General features: G+C 37.8%; 1 protein-coding gene across 4 annotated transcripts in view; it reads left to right on the top strand.

The window, feature by feature from the left end:
• DAG1 (dystroglycan 1) overlaps positions 1 to 23,612 on the top strand; it is a 94,368-nt gene that overhangs the window by 43,789 nt on the left and 26,967 nt on the right. For all 4 annotated transcript variants that reach the window (XM_088133972.1, XM_088133974.1, XM_088133971.1 and 1 more), the window contains one exon: positions 5,733 to 6,133. In XM_088133972.1, coding sequence (XP_087990098.1) covers positions 5,855 to 6,133 — 279 coding nt within the window. In that variant the 5' untranslated portion in view covers positions 5,733 to 5,854. The remainder of the gene's footprint in view (positions 1 to 5,732; positions 6,134 to 23,612) is intronic.

The following is a 23,612-nucleotide window of genomic DNA, read 5'->3' on the forward strand; positions in this document are numbered from 1 at the left end:
AAATTTTGCTACTTTCCCATTTTATTCTTCCCTGTCTAATAGAATGAAGAAAATAAATGAAGTCCTGAGCCCCTTTATATAATTTATCAGTAACATAACTCCTCAACAACAGAACAGAATGGGACCAAATTTGGTGTGGTGGGAGAAGCCAGCTAAAATCGTGTCAAGTTTTAAAAAATGGATTGGACTGTAAAGGAAAAAAAGGCCAGAAAAAAATCCCCAGTCCATCTTTGTGGGAAAGGCAGTTGGGCAAGTTTGGAATACTGCTAACTGCTCCATTCTGAGCCCCCTTCCTCTAGGTTACATGATCCAGAGTGGAGTGTATGCGCCCCGCTTTTTGTCTCCCAGTACACATATATGCATACTTACACAGGTGTAACAGGAGAGGAAATCAGAAACATACATAGCACATTAACTAATGCTCTGTATACTTTCCCTAACTTGTTTTCCAATATTTTTCCTTCTTTAATCCAGTGAGCTGTGGATTAGCTTGATCAAAGCATACATGTGTTGAAGGGTAGGAAAATAGGCAGGAACTTGCCAGACATACACATGCTGTTCTCTAAACTACAGTGATGTTTATTGTTTCAGTGCTTTTTAAGTTTAAAAAAAGTGCTTTTTTTAAAGCCTTAGCTTAATAAGCTATCCACACATTTCTATGCAGAGCTTTTTATACTTTCTTAATTATCTCACTTTCTCCTTCCCTGATCTATACATGTGTTCCTTATCACAATTTTGATTCTCACTTGATTGGATAGCTTCAGTACTTTTAATTCTCATCTTGTTTTTAGCCTACAGAGAAAGAGGGAAAGAGGAAAAAATAACTCTTCCCTGAACTTGGAATTTTAGCACCTTGGTCAAACTTTCTTCACTGACTCCCACTTTGTCTTTTCTAAATACAGCAGTCTTTTCCACCAGTCAGTCCACTTTGCAGATCTCTCTTCTGCTGGGCCTCAGTTGCAATGTCTTCCCCCAACTGTACCTGAATTTACACAGTGACTCTAGCAGAAATGCAACACCAGCAATGTCCAGCAACCCCCAACAGCTTCCTTTATTGCTAATAGATCTGCCCTTTAAATATTTTCACCAGAGGGCAAACATGCCTGCTCTCAGGTGTCTTAGTTAGGACATTTCTTGGCATTTATGTGGTGCTTTGCATTGTTTTGGCAAATGGGGAGTGGGAGGGAAATGCTTAACCTTGAGACTAATTTAGAACTGTATCAGTCAGGGTATCTTACCCTGCCACAGTTTGGGATGTTCTTGGAGCCTCAAAACTTTTACTAGTTTTTGTTTTTTCCTGCTCTTGATTCATGGTCATGAAATTACTCCTTGGGGTAAATTCCTAATAGAGCAGAAAAATAGAAGTTCAACAATTGCTTTATTGTTTGATCTGTGGTCTGTTTATTTCACATAAAACCATTTGCACACATGATTTAGAATTTATTTGGCTCTTGAAAATTCTTCGGGTAATCCATGGCTCCAACTGCATATTAATTATTTAGTTAGTTACATGGGGCTTCACTATCAGCCACCTTGTTGTTCACCTTATCCACACCAAAGGTTTGTGGGGGTACCAATGTAATTGGTTTGATCTGGTGTTTGGATCCTGAATTAGAAATGTGCAAAAACAGTCCAAGTTTAGAACAGCCGCTTTGAGTCTGGAACAAAACATTTCAAATTCTGGAGATTTGTTCCAAGCTGATTATTTCATGTATTGTGGCATCTCACAGCTGACTTTTCTTTTAAATGCTCCAAATGAGGAAAACTTGGAGAGTACATTATCAGCAAAACAGCAGGCACAGATTTCATCCTTGCTGCCATTGGTTGAAGCTAGTTGATGGGAGAAGGAGGGATTGGGATAAGCGAGAACATATAAAGCACATATTAACTGTCCAGTAGGTAAAATTATTACTGTTTGAAAATTCTTTGCTATGAGGAAATCAGAATACATGTACCACAATGTATTGTTGTTATCCTTCTGTGTTCTGCATTGGATTTGCTTTCTTTTTCAGATTGCCAAATGCAAAACTATAACTCTGTATATGCATTATAATATTCCTCCACTTTAAGACTTTCATTTTGTAAAATGCTACTTAACTTTGCAAACAGGTTGCTAAATGATAGAAGAATGCTCTGTACATGTGTGCTACACCAAAAATCAAAGAAGTATATTTTCGTTATTGTTCAGTTATGAGCTACACTGAAGGGAATCCATTGTTAAGCTCAGATCAGTGGTTCTTGGTGTAGACAGCCTATAAAATATGTACTTTCACAATTTCTTTATCTCCCATGTAAAATGGGAAAAAAAAGTTTTTAAAATAATCCCCCTAGTTAATTTTTTATAGGTTTAGTAGTGGATAGCAGTCAGCATGGCCTATTATTTCTAGTTTGTGACTCTAGGACGAAAGCAAAAAAAGCTTGTTTTGAGTTTGCATTGTTTCTTAAAGTAAAACAGTAAACTATCTCAAATTTTGTTTTGTTAGTATGTTACTCATTTTAAATGATCTGAGCTCAGAATAAAATATGTTTTATTGTATGCACATCTCCATCCTATATAGAGTTTAATTTATTTTTTCTAGATGTTACTGTTTTCTTGAGAAATGACCATACAAGCTTCAGTCATATACAGTGCTTAATCATGAACACATTGGCTCATGTCCACTGACTCCAAGTGCTGCAGATAGGAAGCACTTTTTTAGGAAGCACAGTTTTTTAAGCTTATACTGCCATCTGCAGAGTACTTCTGAATGCAGCTAATCCCCCTAAATACGCTGACATGTTGGTTAGCTAGCTAGTTAAGTATGAGCTAGATGGCATGGATTTAAGTGAATATTATAGCTAGCTCAGAAATCATACTCCAAGGGTACTCATTGGTGGATCTTCAAACTGGGGAGAAGTATCAAGTTGGGTGCCAGTCCTGGTGTATTGGTATGTGGGAATGACCTTGGGAGACAGGAGGGAGAGCCACAGACTAAACAACTGGCATGTAAAAGATATCTCAGTCCACAAAAGGAGGGAGGGCATGGGAAACAGTTCAGAAGGGACCCTCCCTAGTTTTCCGGAGAGTAAAAGGAAAAGGGAGGAGAAATACTTTCTGTCTTGCAAGATTCTGTTAATGTAACCCTACAATAAAGATAGAGCTGGTACTCCTGGTTGTGTGTCTTGTCTGAACTGCCTCGAAGGGCTAACACTTGGATCCTCCATTCTTCAATATTTTAAGTAATGCCTTGGATGAGGAGGGTGGTAGAATGCTTACCATATCTGTAGATGACCAGTTACTGTGGATGTGGATGTTAATGAGATCTGACTGAGTTAGTGGCAGCTCTGTTAAGCATATTATGGGTATAGGGCCAAAAAGTGCTCATCAGTTGTTCCTTATCAAGTTGGAGCTATTTATTGATTGAAGTGCCACAAGGTTTAGGGCCTGAATGACTTGGATGAGGAGGCAGAAGGAATGGTTGCCAGGTTTGCAGATAATATAACATTGGGTTAGATAGCTAATTGTCTAAAAGATAAGAATAAAATTCAAAATTATCCTGCTGGAGTAGACAATTGGCTGAAAATAACAGAATGAAATTTAACAGAGATAAGTGTAAAGACAAAACAGAGACTGAGGAAAGAAGAATCAAATGTACAAGTATAGGATGGGGATACCTGGCTTGATAAGGTACTTATGAAAAAGATATTGGAATAATAGTTAACTGAAAACTGAATATGAGCCAAAAATTTGATGTGGCTGCAAAAAAGACAAAAGGAATTTTAATCTGTATCAGAGAACTGTAATGCAAATCGCGGGAAGTAGCAGTTCTACCTTATTCTGCCTTGGACAGTTTATACCTTGAGTATTGTTTCTAGTTCTGAACACCACACTTCAAAAACCCAAAAGGAAGGTGCATAGAAGATCAAGACCTGTTCTCTCTCATTCCAGAGCAGCACATGGAATAATGAATACAAGTTACTGGAGACAGGTTCCAATTAAACATTTTAACAATTGCCTGACAGAGCAGTTTGGTAGTGGAACTAAGTACCCAGAGAGTGTGTGCTCTCTGGTTAATTGTGCCTAACCATACTGCTGGAGGAGGAGTCAGTGGATACTTTCAACAGTAGTCATGTTTACATTTTACATTGCCTGATAGTGCCCAGAAAATGGTACTTTCTCAATATTACTCACTACTTTTCAACCAGTGGTTTTATGAAGCTTGTTATTTACTGTTCTTTTTAAACAGAACCTTTCAAGATAATAACCATCCCCTTTCCAATAACAGAAGAAAATATTAAATAGTGTCCATTAAAATTCACATGGAATCTGAAACTTTGGCTCAGATGCTTGCTTGTACACTGGAATACATTTTTGAAATCTAAGCCATAAGTTATTCTTCCACATTGGCCCAAAGGTTACTTTGACACCATCCACACATAGGACCAACTTCTTCAAATTCGTTGGGGTGATGTGTCTTATGAGGGATTTTTATGTGAAGTACTGACATCACTGCTATAGATAAACTTCAAGAAACGAGTTGTTTGGTGGTGTTGAAAGTTTGGATTTTAATGACTTATCAGTGCAAATGTTAGTCTAATTTATAATTTACATATGTGAATTGTTCTGAACCTTGTATTTTACATGAGTGTTTTAAAATTGATTAAAAGCAGCCACAAATAGTATACCAAATACTGTAGAGCTATGTATTAATCTCTGTGTTACACTGTGCATTTCTGTTTATAATAACATGTAGTTATTATCTGTTAGTTACACTGCATTTTAAATACCCATACTTATTTGGAATTACTGCAGTACTAAAAGGAAAGTGGGAGGATAGCCAATTTTAAGACACTTCCTGGTCAGAGGTTACTTAGTAGTAATTTGTGGTTATGCAGTTCATGACTGTGGCATGCAGAGTGAGGATTTGAGGACTGTGTTTCAGAAGCAGTATTGCCATCACTCCTTTTATAGAAAGTTCATTATGTGTAAATGTGGCCAGACTTTTGTCATAAATCCAACAGGAAGTCTTTAGTTTTTCAGAGGGACCTGTGCTATACATATTTGTCAAAATAAACATATGTAGTTCTACAATACAACATAGTGGCTTAATGATTATAGAATGTCTTACATAGAACTTTGCCCCACAAGGAAGAAAGGTCACATAAAAAGTCTCTCCAGCTGTCCAGATTGTGATTTGACGGTTTTCAAGTAAAATGTGGAAAAAACTCAGAATAGTGGGAATAATTCTGTCTTTCACTACAAATGATCTTTCAGTCTGATAACTAAAATGTAAAATTCTTGCACAAGTGCACTTTTGTTTTCTTGAAAGGTCATCTGGCTCCATGATAACTTCTCAATTCATTTTTTCCTTTATTTAGATTATCATGATTCATTAAGGGTATTCGTGGAGGGAGGAAACAGTAAATATCCTGGGAACTTCTGATACTGAAACTGCTAAAACTAAGGTGACATGGACCTGATTAAAAATCTAAATGAAAACCTCTGGGAGTTCCTTTAAGAGCAGGATACAAGTTGAATAAAAAAGTATAGGTGAGAAAGATCTGTTCTATCCTACATTGGACATCCATCTGTGCTCAATCACAGCTGCAAAATTTAAAAAGCAAGGACCTAATGCAGGCTGCTTAACTTAACTGGAAAAAGATTTCATGTACTAGTTAGTTGATAAAATGAATCAAAGAAAGCTTTAATGAATTATCTTCACTTGCTAATCAAGTTTATGTTCTTCTTTCAGGCGTCAAGACTGACAACAATGAATCTGGTGTGAAGACCTTTTGATTAAGCAACTTTATATAGGTTGTTGACTCTGGGCCTTTTTTCCTGGCTAGAACAGTATACTTGGTACGTGCAGTTATAATGAATCCTGGATTTGTACAACTAACCCCAGTATTGGGGAGGACTTTGCTGGTTCTGACAGTGATTACTTCTGCTAAGTGCCATTGGCCCAGTGAAGCTTCAGAAGTTGTACGGGACTGGGAACATCAGTTAGAAGCCTCCATGCATTTGGTGCTTTCGGACCTCCGTGAGAGTGCGCCGGCAGTGGTGGGGATTCCAGACAGCTCTGCTGTAGTAGGTCGCACCTTCAGAGTCACCATCCCTACAGATCTTATAGCTTCCAGTGGAGAGGTTATCCAGGTGAGAACTTGAGGACACACTTATTATTCTGGCAATAAAAAGTAAGAGTCTTTTTTAGAGTGACTGATTGCATTAGGGTTGTGAGGCTTATACATGAAATATATGAATTTGTCAACTTGAAAATTTATTAAAAACATAAAGCTTGTCTGGCTGTACAATTTCTAAACCGAGAAAATTCAGAAGTGATGGTTACTTTATATTGTGTTACATAAAGGCTTCTTGGCACACTTGTCTCATTATGCTTCAGCAAAAACTGGCAGCAAGAGATTTCACTCAGTCTGTTTTCATTCTTTTGAATTTCAAAACACAATCTGAAGTATAGCTACTGGAGCTTCATTTTCAATTTGTGTGCAGGAGTTGTTTCATTGTCCTTTTACTTGACCAGAAATATTTTCCATGCTGTTCATAGAAAGCCAGATGGGTGTTACCTTACAGCTTGAAGCTTTTATTTACAGGTACTACTGAAAATTGCCATTAGCAGGCAAGAAGAATATGTTTGTGATTTCCAAGATGTAAAGAAATGGTTTTCCTCCTTCCCTTTTAAGCTATTTACATTTATGTACTAAGGTGCTCTGAAGTTTTCAGATGGAATGAATTACAGGCAAGTGGGAGAGGTGTTAATCTTGAACAACTTCAGAGGCTTCACTGTAGAACTGACTGAATTTGAGTGTAAGATGAGAGCACCATAAGAAACTTCACACATCAGCCTGATTTCTAGGTAACCCACTTCTCAAAAGGAATAAAATCTCCTATTCAGATTTGCTGTCTTATATGTTATTCAACTTGCCTTATGCAGCATTCATGGAATTTTAAAACAGGAAGACCCCTGAGATCAAATAGTTAGGGTCCATAAACTGCATAATAGGTGCTTGTAAAGTGATAGATCTGCTTTGATGAAGTGATTCAGGCCATGGAGGCACCCTGATTCACCTCAGTGAAATAATGAGACCTTGTGATTCTCTTTGAAGTAGCCAGTGTGAGGGGAGAAGAAGACTCTCCATTTTTTCCCCATAGCATTAGCTGATATGCAGCTGCCCAGCCTGAGAGGCCTGGGCAAAAAAAGCTCAGTTGTCTTCTGCACCATAAATGCTGAGAAGGGCTCTGAAGCTGACCAAAGCTTCACTTCGCTGTTGAGTATAAGAGGACCATGTTTATTTGGTGAAGCAGCTTTAAAAGAGTTGCTTCATTTTGCCAAAGTTTCAAACAAAACAAAGTACTTGTTCAAAGCTTTGCACAGCAGTACGGCATAATAGAGGCAAGTTGAAAGAATACTGTTATTACTCATCAAGTATTGTATAATATTCAATTCCTTTTTTAATGCTGAAAGGAACAAAGTTATTTTCTGAAGCAGCTTTTACTTCTAAATTTCAAGGAGTTAATTCTTTTCCACTTTCTTTGGTTAATTGATCAGTCTAATTTCTGGCGCCCATATGGATCTTTGTTGGATTAGCTGCTTTGAACTCTTGAATACACTTAATGCCTTTAATCTTGCAATATCCTAACATTTTAAAAATTCTGACTGGATTTGTTAATTCCCCTTTGTAAGCAAGGTAATAAAAATTACTAGCTCATAGCAATTTCTGTTACCTCAGGCACACCAAATTAGTAGGGTTAGCCTCTATTAAATCCCATATTCTGAGCAGAATTGGTTACTTAATGATGAGGTAGGATCCCCTTGACGAACAAAGTAACTTGCAAGCCTTTGTGAATGATTTGACATTTTGACCACTTCCAAAATGCAGATGCTATAGCTGCAAAAAAATGTATCATTCTTCTGTAATTGAATTGGAAAGAGATGAGTGGAATCAACTGTGACTGGCAGGTCTACTTTCTGTTCATCTCAGAATCATGTAGGTGCTGTGCTTCATTTTTCTGTAAAATTGTTTCATTTCTCCATAACATTACAGGATGTGGTGAGATAGAAGTGAGGGGACAGAAGAGAATTAGAGTCAACTAGTGACTGACAGTGAATGGTGACAATAAAGGATTCTTTTGGTTGTATATACTGAACAATGTCGATAAGTGTCTATTACAATCCATCAGGGTGTTTTTTTAAGAGACCATAGGAAACCAGTGGAATGTTTGGGGGCTGTCTCCAATTGAAAATGCTTATTAGTTGTGGACTGTTTTGTTTCTTTCGAAACCATTCAAAAATCAAAACATCTTCTTATAAATCCCAATAAATCATCTTAAGCAAATGGAACTTAATTCTATCTAAAACCAACAGATGCCCACACCAGTGATTCATTAACAGTGTACATTGTTGTTGTTCAGTCGTTAAGTTGTGTCCGACTCTTCGTGACCCCATGAACCATATTGCACCAGGCCTTCCTGTCCTTCACTGCCTCCCTGAGTTTGCTCAGTTTCATGCTCATTGCTTCAGTGATGCTATCTAACCATCTCATCCTCTGCCGTCTCCTTCTCCTTTTGTCTTCAATCTTTCCCAGCATCAGGGTCTTTTCCAAAGAGTCCTCTCTTCGCATTAGGTGACCAAAGTATCTGAGTTTGAGCTTCATTATCAATCCTTCCAATGAGCAATCAGGGTTGATTTCCTTTAAGATTGACTGGTTTGACCTCCTAGCAGTCCAGGGGACTCTTAAGAGTTTTCTCCAGCACCACAGTTCAAAGGCATCAATCAATACTACATATCCAAAATAGGGAGGATTAATGAATGCTTTTTTAATCACTGCCAAAATTTGTAAAGACTCTGTTTGCACAAAACCCCTCAATCCTTCTGAAATTTTATAGGATTTTAAGAGCAATAAATTCCTGCACATACCACGCAGTCCTGTGTTCCCAAGAAACAATGTTATGCACACCCTTCTTGCAGAATATAAAGAATTTCAGCTCCAAAAACCCTACATATGTTTCTCTGAAATTGGGGAATGTTTATCCTCCACAGTCTAATATTGCTACATATATCACTCCGTAAAAACAAATTCTTATTTTAATCAAATAGAAATACAAGTCTTCTCTCTGAGCAAACCCTGAGATGAAACATGTAGCCTTGAGCTTGAGTTCAAGATGAAGTGATCTCTTTCTGAGTTGAATCTTATGATCAGCATATACCCTTATTAGTTTGCATTACAGCAGTGGAAAGAAAAGAAAAATACCCTGTATCTATCTGTTTTAGCAAAATTGCCCCTCTGATCTCTTTATTGCAGTTGGCCAGATAAATGGTACTTTCAATTCCACATTGTTTTGGCCCCAGGCTCACAGTCCACTTTAAAATGGCTTCTTTTTCCCTGCAAGTATTTTAAGGACTGCATTCCTTTCCAGCCAAAAGTGTGCTGTGTAGTACTGAACAGGAAAACAATCTTAACAAATAGACTATCACCTTCCTCCCTAGTCTCATTATCGTTACTCAGTGATTCTGCAGAGCAAAATGTAACAGAAATACCATAATAAACTTCCAGATTTAGTCTTGCTGCATCTATCAACAAATAGAAAAAACTGTTAAGGTTGGTAGTAGTGACTATAATAGAACATTATTAAACAGAATTTGTGCGTGAGAGGCATTTTGTTTGTTTTTTGTATTGTACTAAGGAGTAAAACAAGCCTTGGTAAATATGTGTTCCTGTAAGAATGGATAGTGGGATAGATGAATCTGTATATGTCCTGGTTATAAAGAATTAATTAATTAATTAAAGGTTCTATGTCCTGTAATGAAGTGGAAGTGTAGATATTTTGTTTCTCTTTTTTTCCTTTTGGCTTCTTAGTCCATCTGCTTCAACCTTCCCACAGTTTGAAGATGTTGTCCATACACATAACAGGTGCACAGATGTCATTATGACTTGTCCAAGGCGAAACCAAGTCTTATCCATTGAATAGGCTTATTCACCAAATGACTATATAAATGGTGTTTTTTGTGACCAGTGAACCATTTCACAATAAATCTGAACATTGCTGCTTTGTGTGCTCAAACAGGACCGTTTCCCCCAGCCCCCCCCAGAGTCTGATAATGGTCACCATCTGCTGGGAACAGGTTTTAACAGGTTTATTCTTAAGAAAATGTCATCCCATAAATAAGATCAGAGGAGTTTTGTTAAAAGAAACCAAACAAAGTTTGTTAGAAGTTCAGCCTGTCCCAAATAATACAATAGCCGTGCCAAGAGGGGGATTCTTCTGGAATATTGACATGTTCTGAGTAATTGCCATTTATGTTTTTCTCTTCTGGCCTTCTGTGATGAAAATTGACATATGGACTTTTAACTGAACATGAACTCAAGATTAGGGACCAAGTGATACAAGAAGCATTTATCTTAAAGCTTTGTGCTAGTAAAATGGATGTAGTTCAGCGGATTGCCTGCTAAGCAATGGGCTTGGTATTGTGCCCATCTGAATCTGTAGTCAGCTGATGCTGCTTGTCCCAACATCTGTGGACTTCTGGAAAAAGGACACCTGAACATAACTGTCCTATTAAGGGACTCTGAGTAGTTTCTCACTTGTGATCTCTTCTGTGCCTTTTAGTGTAAGGGATTTGGGCCTTTGAACTTGTAGTTTTCAGGCTTGGAAGATATGACTCTTGTCTAATTATAAACTGATTTCTCAGACTGAATAATCCCTTGTGTCAACATTCTACTCAAGTGGCGTTGTGAAGCACTGAATTATAAAAGATGTGAAGGTAGCCATTGAGTAATAGTATGCATTTGTGTATGGTCTGCATAAAGGTCATTGATTCTGCTCCCAATTCAGACATCAGAATATCTGCAGACTATAGGAAATAGCAGCAAATACAAAGCCTAAAGCATCAAAAGCATCTGGTGCAAATGTTGTCTAGGAGGTGTTTTTTTCCCTTTGCCTTTTTGCTTGTAGAAAGGTCATGGATATTGAAGTGTTCTCATTCAAAATGTGATATCCTGCCCTGGGTTTTTGACAATAAAATAGGAACAGGCAACAGTTGCAGTCGCAGTCCAAGTGCTTATATCATTCATCAGGAATAAACAATTGAATTGTTTTTAGACTTGCAGCATTTCCTTATGAAAGAAACATTTCATTCGACAGTCAGTGTTTTGCTGTGACTACCCAGTTAAATTACTGGCATGCTCTGTAGTACAAGAGGGGAAATCTTTGAATAGTTCCTTTATAATAAACATGGGCACATCTGGAAATGAAGGCGTTGTAGTGGGAGTGATAGAATGGTATTAGCTGGAAAATCTGTTCAGATCTTTGGTGAACTGAACAGTGCTGTCTCACAGAGAAGTTGTTATAGACAGCAACAGCAAGTGTTTTCTCAGTATAAATAATTTCTATATCTTTTTCTGTTACCTAAATCTGACCAAGTATTTAATATATATGGTAGAAATTTTGCTCGGTGTTTCCATTTTCAGAAAATCCCAGCATCGTTATACTGAATATATTGAATGTGTTTATTTGAAACAAAACAATCATACCATAAACATAATACTTGGAATTAGTATAATGCTACTTTGTGTCAACATTCAGGCAAGCTTGTTCAATCTTTCTTTTAAAGTAATTATAATGTACTTCATAATACATGCTTCATAAATACCAATTAAGTCGTGAATATCTTACCTCCCTCTAGTGGCTAAATAGATGTTCCTGGTTGTTCCCAGAAGAAGTCATACTTAAGTTTATCAGCTTACATTTTCAGTATTTATGCAAAACATCTTAGCATCTCTGTCTGTATTTGTTATTTTCCATTGTAATTATATTACATCTTTTCTTAAGTTCTGGCCTTTTGAATTTAGTTCCATTAAAGCCCATAATCAATAAGTCCAACTCTGATTAATGGTTTGAGATGGCTTTGAAATACATTGGCATTAGGTCTGGATACAGCCAGGGAAATTCTCCTTCAACTACAAGTAATGGAATTCATTGTTAGCAAATATTGTAGTGGCAGCAACTGTTATAGGTTTATTTAAAAAAGAGAATAAAATAATGATGGTGGAAAATAGCTTTCTCAATATTAAATGTTCCATATTTCATACTAGTTAATTCTAATTTCATACTGCTAAATTATGCTTTACTGTATCATTCACTGTGTGTCCTAGTGTATTTAGCTATTAAAGACTTTATAGACTTTTGATTTTATCCAGCAAAATAGCTGTGATGCTTCATAGGACATAATACAGTCTTAGAGAAGTTTGGAAAAAATTGTAATACCCTTCTCATCCTTGATTTTACAAAACCAAAATGGCTTCAGCTTTCAAGAATTCTATCAGTATTACAGCCAAATATGGTTAGATTCAGTTGCCTGTGCTGCTCTGCTGTTAGAAAAGGAGGGGATAAACATAATACTTTGTACTTAGGGGACACAGTCAGAAAGCTGGTTCTATAACATCAGAAAGAATCAGTCACTGATTAAGGCCCATCAACACTGAAATCCTTACATTTCCTGGAATCCCACTTCAGTTCTTGGTAGTAAATGCTGTCATATTCTACAGGGATCATGTCTTAGTCTATTCCAGCAAAAATAAAGAACTCGTGACACTTTAAGAACTAGCAAATTTATTACTGCGTAAGTTTTTGTAGATTGCAGTCCATAAAATCTTATGTCATAATAAATATTCGTATTTAAGGCACCACAAATCTTAATATTTTTGCTCTATTCAAGAGCTGTGTGTGTGAGAGTGATCAGACTTTAAGTTAAGGATAGGTAACCTTTCAGGTTAGTGGATTATTTTCAGCATATTGTAGGTAGTCTTATGGAATGATCACCATGGCAACTCTGAGCAGTCATAAAACACCCATTTCTTTGATGTCAAACTGACAAGCTTTATCCCCCCCAGAAAGCTATCCATCACCCTGACTTACCTTTGTCTTTTTTCTTGGCATGTGGGCACATTTCCACATAAAGCCATCTACCGCTTTAATTTTATTTATTTATGCACATTTATTTATTGTTACCATTTATATGTTGCTCAGCTCCCAAAATACTCTTTGTGCGAACATACTCCATATATTTTAAGGAAACCTACTGGACCTGAAGATGTTCTGTTAAATAAAATTATGATACGGGGAAGTGTTTTGCAGGATGGCAGTTTTTCATTTAATTTTTTAAAAATATGTTTTCCCCAAAATTAAAAGAGTTAAAAAAAATGAATAAAGACAATTGAGTCATAGAAACTGAAAAGTGCCAAAGGAAATGTTCAGGGACACCAGATTCCTGCTGTCTCAGTTACATTGGTGATAAATTAAAATCTAAGAAAAGTCAGTGAAGCAGTACAAATTGCACTAGGTGCTCATCACATTCAACCACGAGAATAAACTGTAGCTTATTAACACAGGCATAAGTAGCAGAGAACCTTGGATTCTTGTAATCCTTATAATCACTAGAACATATGAAAGGTAATTGGGAGATTTTGTTTTGTTTCATTGTTCTCTTTGAACGCTAAACTGATTAATCTTAAGTTTTGAATTGTTTGAAACAAGATTACCTTCATAACCTATAATTTGGGAAAGAGGAGTAAGGGGGGTATGGGCTCAAGTTTAGGTCTGACCTAGGTTCTTCCTTTTTAATAAATCTGGGCTTACTACACATATCATTATATCATGATTATGGCTCAGAGGGACAGTATATCCAAGTCATGTTCTTCTGTCTCAGCTAGGACTATTCATTTTCCATTCTTGCCAGTTTCAAAGTGAAACTCTTGCCTGCAGTTTGTATGTTCTGCAGTTTGAATAATTCATTTATTATGACATTCTGCAACTTCATTATATTTGTACATCTCACTATTGTTGATGTTCACAGGAAAGTTCACAGCAATTTGCCATGTTTCTCAGGAATTTCTTCATGTTATGAGACAAAAATAGCAGAAAATACTGTTTTGGATAGAAATAGAAAATGCATCTTGGCATTAACCTTGGTCATAATTACTTTCTACCTTAATGTTTAATTCTGTGCAGTTTTTTCTTTGTATTCTTAAAAAATAACTGTTTGCTTAGAGCTCAGTATAGAGCTTAACAGAAAAGTGACAAAGGTTATCTTTGAACAGAGTAGAGATTACCTTAAGAACATCAGAAAAACTGTGCTGGGTAAGACAAAAGTTCCTATATTTTCCAGCATTTTATTCAGTGTGTCTTGGGACAATGCTAGTATTGCTCAGTGAAACATTTTGGGCTCTTGTTCCTTTTTTTGTCCACCATTACAGGTAGTCCTTGACTTACAAACATTTGTTCAGCGACTGAAGTTACAGCAGTGCTAAACAAAGGGACTTACAACCGGTCCCTGAAGTTACAGCCGTTGTAGCGCCCCTGCAATCACATGATCAAAATTCAGGCACTTGGCAGCCTGCCCGCATTTACGACTGCAGGGATGCTTCAACTCCCCCCCACCTATCTCCTCCTCCATCCTCCCCCTTTTGGCCCACTGCACTCCACAGCCTCTGCCACCCTAGCTGGCCTTCACCATCTTCTTGCTCCCGCTTCTGACCAAGCATGCTCAGCCTGTTGGTTGCACAAGGCTTTCTTCCCAAGGTTGCTCATGGCAGTTACCTCATGAGACCTGGAGAAGATGGCCTCACATGGCCAGCAGCTGTCTCGCAAAGGGCCAAGGTGGGGCAGCAGAGTCAGCAGTGGGAGCAAGAAGACAGCAAAGATCAGCTGGGACAGCAGAGTGCAGGGTGGCAGGGACCTTGGAGTGCTGGGTGGTGAGGGTTACTGTGGCAGAGACTGGGCTGGGGTGGCTGGGGCTTTGCGCTGCATGGCGGCTTCGCGTTGCATTGCTGGGGGTTCCCAGGGCACTGCGGCTTCACGCCGCGCTGCTGGGCTGGGGCGGCTAAGGCGGCTAAGGCTTCCAGGGGCAGCTTCATGCTATGCTGTGGTTCAGGCTTCTTGCAGCCCCAGAGCCGCAGTGTGCCAAGAAGCCCCTGAGCCGCAGCGTGGCAAGCAGCCCCAGAGCTGTGCAGTTCTGGGGCTGCTTGCTGCCCCAGAAGACAGGATGCAGGGTGGCCAAAAGGGCAGAGATGTGGGGATAGGCAGGTGGGGGGAGTTGAAGAGGAAGCAGTCCCTTACCTTTATCAAGGCTTGGGGCTGGGAGGGACCACGCCCAGAATGGCTTGGATTGGGATGGGTCCTCTGCTAACAATCGGTGGAATTCAGTTAACAGCGGCAACAGGGAGTGCCGATATTGCCATCATTAAGCGATGCAGTCACGTGACATGCTTTATGACTGCATTGTTTAGCGATGGAAATTCTGGTCCCAGTTACCGTCGTAAGTGGAGGACTACCTGTAATGTTAAAATCTCATGTCCAAAAGGTTTTTGCCCACTGTGGATGTAATTGATTGATGCAATATCCTTGTGATTATGGTGTGGTTACATAAATTTGCAAAGGTAACTGCCAACCATTGATTGATAACCCTAACCCATTTGGTGGGCGAAAAAGATAGCCAAAATAAGTGGATGTAATCCGTGCACAATATTCACTGGCAGGCAAAGACATTTTGGTGGGCAAAAAAGGAACAAGAGCCCATTTTGGTATTAGTAATCATAATTCTCAAGCTAAAACTGATTTTACCTCTGTCAAGGAGACCTAAGAACATTTCCTAGAAGAGCTGGAGGAGGGGTCCAAAGCAAGAATAGAAAAGCTCTTAGCACACTACAGGAAATGTTTGGAAACTGTTAGTTTCTGTTAAAAAAAGGTGTTACAAATTACTGTCTGGAAGAGTGGCCAAATTCTTGCATCTGCCGTATTCACTTTTTTCCTTACTTTGAATCTGTAAACAAGCATACAAAAATAGTAAGTATGCATTTAAATTTGCAGAAAGCTGACCTGTTTAACTCTGTACCATGTGATGGCTTCTGTTCACTTAGGGGTTCATTGAAACATACAATGATCGGGAGTGCCTACATTTTTTATGCAGCTGTGTCTACAGATATCTGTAAATAGATTGCTTTAGTAAATACTGAGGGCTCCAGTGCTCATATATGTGAACAGTTGTAGATTTAATGGGCTTAATGCACTAAACACTTGGCTTTTAAAAGCTATTGTATGTAGTGGTTGTCTTAAAAAGACTGCTGTATGTAGAATCTGCCTGTACAAAAATTGGAATAAAATGCAAGCATTTGAAGAATAAATATAAAGCTGATTGTATTTTCTAAGATTAGAAATAGATTAGAGATCTAGCTTGCATAAAATAACGGAGGCATGCTTGGGATAAAGCTGGCCTTCGATTGCACTTGTTGCATATTGACCAAAATGTGCCAGAACTAGCCAGTACTGCTCTTGTTGTTAGCAGGGAATGCTGCATGAAGCACAAATACAGCTATGGCTACTAATCTAGTCTACGTTTTCTCTGTCTTACTAAAAACTGTTATGTGAAAGTCTTGATTGAACAAAGCCATAATGGGTGGTAGAGGTGAATATCTGGACTAATCTTCTGGAGTGGAGTTGAGTATATGTAGAGCAGTGAAGATTATGAATGAAAGTGAAAAAAAGATCTATGTCAGCATATGAATTGGTAACATCTAGGTTATTATGGGTATATATGAATGTAAGAATTTATAAGTTGATAATACTTTAGTTGTATATTTTCAGTGAATGGTATTATTGGAAGAATTGGAATTGAGCTTTGGAAAAATACACACCATTCTGAAGTAAATTCCAGGAGAAGAAAATTATTCTGCTAGGTAAAATAAATTGATGGGTGGGAATGAGACAAGAAAGTAGAGAACAAGAGTTTGAGCCATTTATAGATCCAAGAATGAAAGAGAATGGTGATGGTCTAATGAGTAACTGTTCATTAGATCAATCGTTAAAATGTGTTTTAATCATTAGTCTGTATGCATGGAAAGGGAATCTAGAATAAATAAATCTAGAAGCATAGCTAATCTGAATATGATGAAAGGTTGAGAGAATTAGTGAAGTATAAAAGGGTAATTTTTTAATGGGGTCTTGGCGAAAATGGACATAGAAAAAGATGTGAAAGAAACTACAGAAGGACTGCAGGAACAGAAAGTATAAGTCTTGTGTAAAAAAAGGATTAGAAGATAGATTAATCTTCCAACAGTACGAATGGAAAGTGGAGGTAAAGAAGTGCAAATGGAAGCTGCTTGGACAGAGTTAAAAGAGTTATGCTACAGAGTATCACCAAAATGTTCACTGATAGGATGTATGAAAAAGGATGCTCGGTAGAATGATAAAGTAAAAGAGTGTCTAGATGAGAAAAATGCGTATAAGAGAATGATTGCTGCAAAAAATAAGCATGAGGGAAAGTTTGTATAATGTGTATATAGAGAAAGAGAATTACAAAGAATATAGTTAAAGAAAAGAATGTGAACGGTTAGGATTAACAGAAGTAGAAAACTACAGAGCAATTTTGATGGAAATAGTTTTGAAAATGAGTGAAGAGGGCTAAACAAGGAACCTCAGCAGAATAAATGGAATTAAAAATAAAAATGACGAAATGATTTGAGATGAAAATGAAATGAGAAATTGCTAGAATTGAGTGTTTTAGAGATTTATATGGAATGATATTTATACATTGAAGAGTAGAATTGAAACAAATGCTATAAATGTTAGTGTCCAAGTAAAAAATGATGAAAAGGAAACCTTGACTGCTATGAGAATGTAAAACTGCAAGTGTGGATGGTGTAACTGGTGTAAAATATAGGTGCATTTTAGCTGTATGATTTGTTTAATGTGTGGTGTGTGTGTGTGAAGGCTGCACTTGTACCAGGCAATTGGAGAATGCTATTATTGTTCCCGTACGTAAAGGGAAAGATACCAAGAGTGAATACAAAAACTACAGGGGGGTTAGTTTTTATGTGTGCTTAAAAAGGTGTTTTGGCAGAATTCTGACTGAAAGTGGTATATAGACGTATATAGGATGGTTTGCAGAGGTTAGGGAAATGCGTATGGTAAAACAAGAAATAAGATGTTTAAGAATGAATGGGTGCTCATTGAATATGAACTGACAACAAAAGTGAGTAACCAGTATGAAAGAAGTGAGTTGAGGCTTGGTCATATGGAGAGAATGAATGAGGATATAATTGAAAAACAAATTTGAAGAAAGAGTGATTGGTCCGGAGGAAGGGAAAAACCAAGAAAGTTGTGAATGAATGGAATTAATGAGATCCTCAAAAAGAGAGGGATGAAAAGTTTCAACAAAAATCAATGTATGAACAGTGTATGGAAACAAGGATGGTTTGATATATACAAAGGAGTAGAGAGATATAGTGAATCGTGTAAGAGTCAACTACTGTAGTTGTATTCTTACTCTTTTTCTGCACTTTGCATAATGTTTCTTATTCCAAAAAGAAATAGCATGATGAGTATGTATATAGTAACTATATTAAGCCTGCTTAATTACAATTTACTTGTGTTTTCCACTGAAAATAATGGAAAAGATCCAGCTGTGTAATTGAATGGAAGGCAGGCTCCTTAAAAGATTCAGAGACCACATATATAAATCCACATGATTTGAGATAAATCCAAGTCATCCTAGTTATTGTGATTATAGCCTGAATTCTTATAACTTTTCTTGACATAACTTAAAGAAATACTATCTTCTGTAAAAACATCTTAAGATACACTTATTTGTAATTATACTCAATTCAAAATGAAAGCAGGCTTCTTCCATTTGAGGACATATTTCTATCTTGCCTGAAATGGCAGAGTTCAGAAACTTGTTTTTGATAGGTTCAGTGCTGCTTGCCCAGTAACTGCTTCTCAGATTGCTCAGGGTTTTGCATTTCATAGGATATCCATATGTGATAACTGGCGCTGCAGTGACTATATACTGGCATTACTGTTTTTTGGATTTATGTAATACCTTATTATTTTTTGTTATCCCTTAACCCTTTGTGGTTTCTCAAATTCCATGTTTGCTTTGTGATGACATCTCCCTGAAACTCTGCTCTCTTGCACCAGCATGTTTGGAATTAGTTGGAAATTTGATGATAATAAGGCTCCTCTGTTCTTCCAGATCAGATTCACAAACTGCAACAGCAGCAAAGCTAGCTTGCAAAGTTTACAATAATAGACTTAGCTGTTCCAGGATTTGTCTAGAAACTGAAGGACCATTATAAACTGATGGACTGTCATTAAAATGGACTATTCAGTATTAATCCTTATGCTTTGTGCTTCACTATAAAATTTGAGAGTCTCATCCTTTAAAGGAGCAAGTAGCAACATTCCTTTTCAGAAGATATGCTTGTGATTTAAGGTACAGGTAGTCCCCAGGTTAAGAATGCCCAGGTTACAGATGACCCGTAAAGAACAGAGCCTTTTGTAGCAAAATTCTAGTTAAATACACAGTGGTTCAAGTTAGTTACACAATACTATTTATACAGTATTATACAATAATACTGTTCTGGCTTATATACAAATTTGACTTAAGGACAGACCTTGGGAACGGAGCTTGTTCTTAAACTGGGGCAGAAAGGCATCCTGGGCAATTGTCCCCCCCTCTCCCACCTTCACATTCTCTGCTAGACTCATAAAGTATTGAGCATTTACTATAAAGGGAAATCTGTTAACCACACATAGACTGTTCCTAGTGTATGGACAATGTAATAGTGGAACTGGTAGGGCCCATGTTGGTTGAGTCTTAGTTTTTCATGGGAACAAAATCCCAATAACATTCAGGCTGCATACACTGAATAAGAAATAGAGTAATACTGGTTTGTATTATAATATAGTATAATATTAATATATTATATTTTCAATATTTTTTACTCAGCTCTTCAGCTGATAGGATTCATAGAGTGTTTCTATGTAATCAGTGCAGATCTAAACAATAGATAGAATTCATTAAACATTAAAGACTAGACAATCAAGTTGGCAAAGCAACTTTAAAGGAAGGCACAAATACTATTTGCTCAAGCTTTTTAAAGTTTGCTCCTGATGCCAAAGCCAAGACAGAACTGGGTATATTTTGGAAGAAAAAGAGTTCTACAAATGCGGTATAACAGCCTAAAAGACCCTGACATCACTGTGGTTACCACCTATCTTTCTGCAATTAACATGGAAATGTGAAGTGAGATCTCTGTGATTGATGCTGATAGCAACTGAGATTCATGCAAGAGATAGCAATGCTTCAGATAACTTCTTTGTGTTCAGAAATGGGCCTGTAGCCATAATATGTTCCACGTCTAGTTGATTACCACAGCTAAAGCTTCTTGTAGAATCAAAAAGGATTTGTATTTGTGAAAGCTCCAGCTGTTGCAGTTCATAGATGAAGCAACCTTTTATGGGAAGGAAGATGCAGCCTTGATGACTGGTGATTAAGAAAGCCAAAATACTTATCCTGATCCTCTTCCAAGATGAGCATTGTCAACTCTTTCCTTCAATTCTTTTTTTTTAATAGCTTCCAAATATCTAAAGACTTAGTTCAGAACTTCTAATGCTCAAATTTTTTGTTTCACAAATACAAACAATTTGCTTGTGCTTAGAGTTTATTCTTTGGATTTTTTAAAGAGCTTTTTAAAAATGAACTCTTGATAGTAGTGATCTGTATAGCAGCCTTCACCACCTTGACATCTTCCAGGTATGGTTGAGTATGTCTTCTATCATTTCCACCCAACATATTGTCTGAGTAAGGTACAGTGTGTGTGTGTGTATACACATACATACATACATACATACATACATACATACATACATACATACTGTACCTGGAAGTTTTCTGTTTTTTTCTCCTAAAGAATGTTCTAGATTTATACATAGATATCTGTGGAGGAGAGGCAAGGATGAGAGGTACATCAGGACACAAATGCTTTCCCTTACATACTTGCATCATGCCCTCATAATGCGTGTTTGTCATTTAGCATCATCAGGATTAAAAACAAAAAGCTGTGGATTTAGAGCTGAAATAGTTATCAACTGTGTATGAGGTATCATATGTGCTTCCTGGTAAAGTATTTTGTCTTTAATAGCAGTAATCCCCTATAACACACACACACACAGAGCACACATAACACAGACTGACTTCTGAATCAGAACTATGCCTTTCTTTGCAAAATTTGACCACATTTAAAAGTTTGCAAATTTTTAAAGGAATATAAAGCAGCTTGTAAAACTTTACATCTGAGATATTACTTTGTCCATATTTCATCTTCTACTCAAAGAAAGGACTGGGAAGCCACATTGCTATTGGCACAGATTCTTGAGTATAGGCATACTTGATGGCCAGCATTCTTAGGGTAAGGCTGTACTATGCAAATCATCTTGAAAAGAACAGCAGTCCAGATGTAAACAACCTCTGATATATGATATGCTTGACTTTTGGTATGCCTTGTGGAGTTCTGTCACTGGTATCAGCTGCAGAAGCAATGATTAATTTCTGCTTTAATTCTTAGAGAAATGTGCATACTTAAGTTAATTTACATAGCATAACAGAGGGGAGCTTGTTATATGGCAAGTATGTAGTTCCAGTGTTTGAAATACAGGTTAACTACTCTACATTCCGTACATACTACCTTACCATGGCAGTGGGGGCTCTGTGTGGAAAACAGGCATTTAACAATCAAAGAGCACAAAACTTTACCCTGGGGAAAGCAGAGTGGGTAGCAGGTAGAGAAGGTTTCTGTAGTGAGGCCTGTATTCCACATAGCGCTCCCTCTGCCATGGTAGAGCGGTATGTAAGGAATGTAGAGTAGTGGTAAAAAGAAATGAAGGAGAAGAATTTGTCCCCCAGCAATCTTTTTACTTTTACTGTACAGTTAAAATGTGCCTTTACTGTGTCTTCTCACTTTTCCAAACTATAGGTAATACTAATCAGTTTGCCTCTTAAATAAGAGCAGGTTTAAACAACTTACAGCTTCAGGGTTAGGGCTAGGGTACTCACACAGAAAGAAAAATCACAGAACAGGAAGTAAGCACTCTCAAAACTAGCTTTGAATAGTGAGTGAATCATGGTTTGCAGAGAGCCAATAGTGCCTTCTTCAAAAATCACTGAAACAAAACATAAAGGAAGATAGAGCTGCAGTATCCACCCTGTCCGTCCTAAACTGATATGGTAGATTTGTAGTGTGGCTTTTCCTGATCCTGTTGAGATCTATAATACATAATTGGAACTGGTCCCCAACTTTCCTTTGTACATTCTTTTTGAAATTCCTGAAGAGAGGGTTAGTGTTGCATCTTTTCTGAGCATAGAGGTAGAAGCTGTTTTTGAAAACTATCATCACATTTGCTTCAACTGTAAGCCTACAATATGATCTTAAGCAAGCTGCTATCTTTTGGTTGAAAGCCTTATATAGGAATATAGTACTCCTGAACTCCATTATAGGCCTATTGTAAAGATTTTGGGAATAATATTATGAAGTGGTTTGTTTGTTTTTTTACTTTAAAGTGCTGTAAAAACGCTACCAAGATTTACCTACATGCTTGTGAATAAGATTTGTTATACTTTTTATGCAGCCTTCCATCGTGCTTCCATGATAATTACAATAATTTGAAATTATTCAATATGGTATATCTTAGAAATGCTAAGTGTCTTAGAAAATATATTTATTTATTTATTTATTTATTTATTTATTTATTTTTCAAATTTGGATACTGCCCATCTCACAAAAAGTGACTCTGGGCGGTTCACAATAAAACAGCAATAAATATTAAAACATAATAAAAACAATATAAAATAGAATAAAAATAGAATAAAAACCAAACACATACACAAATAATATCTTCCAAGATGTTGATGGTCAGTAAGATGTTAACATATGGGAGCATCTTCAAAGTGCTAGCCACCCCCAGGGTTGGTTGCCCTTTTTTCCGCCCCATGCCAGTTGGCAGAGCCAGGTTTTGACTGCTTTCCGGAAGGACAAGAGAGTTGGGGCCTGCCTCACCTCTGGGGGGAGAGTATTCCATAGGGCAGGGGCCACGGCAGAGAAGGTTCTCTCTGGACCCCGCCAGTCAACATTCTTTCATTGACAGTGTCCGCAGCATACCCTCCCTGCCTGACTGGGTGGGACGGGTAGATATAATGGGGGTAAGATGGTCCCTCAGGTAACCCAGTCCCGTGCCACGTAGGGCTTTAAAGGTGATAACCAACACCTTGAATTGGACCCGGAAGCAAACTGGGACCCAGTGTAGCTCACGTAACAAAGGTGTAACATGTGCCATCCTTGGGGTACCTAAAGTTGCCTGTGCGGCTGTGTTTTGAACCAGTTGAAGCTTCCGGATACTTTCAAGAGTAGCCCCATGTAGAGTGCATTGCAGTAGTCTATATGGGAGATGACTAGGGCCTGAGTGACTGACTAGAGGGACTCCTGATCCAGAAAAGAGCATAACTGATGCACAATACATAGTTGAGCAAAGGCCCTCCTGGCCACGACTGCCACCTGCTCTTCGAGCAGGAGTCATGAGTCCAGAAGGATCCCCAGGTTATGCACCAGGTCTGTCTGGGGTACTGTGACCCCATCCAGAACCAAAGATGATAAACTTCTGGATACAGAGGAGCCCCCAACCCACAGCCACTCCGTCTTACCAGGGTTCAGCTGAAGCCTGTTGTTCCCCATCCAGACCCCCACAGCCTCCAGGCACAGCGAAAGGGTAGCCACAGCATCACTCAAAT

This window comes from Python bivittatus, unplaced genomic scaffold (assembly GCF_059951505.1).
Source record: "Python bivittatus isolate LINGU-HERP-01145 unplaced genomic scaffold, Pbiv_v1 ctg000080_np1212, whole genome shotgun sequence".
NCBI lineage: Eukaryota > Metazoa > Chordata > Lepidosauria > Squamata > Pythonidae > Python > Python bivittatus.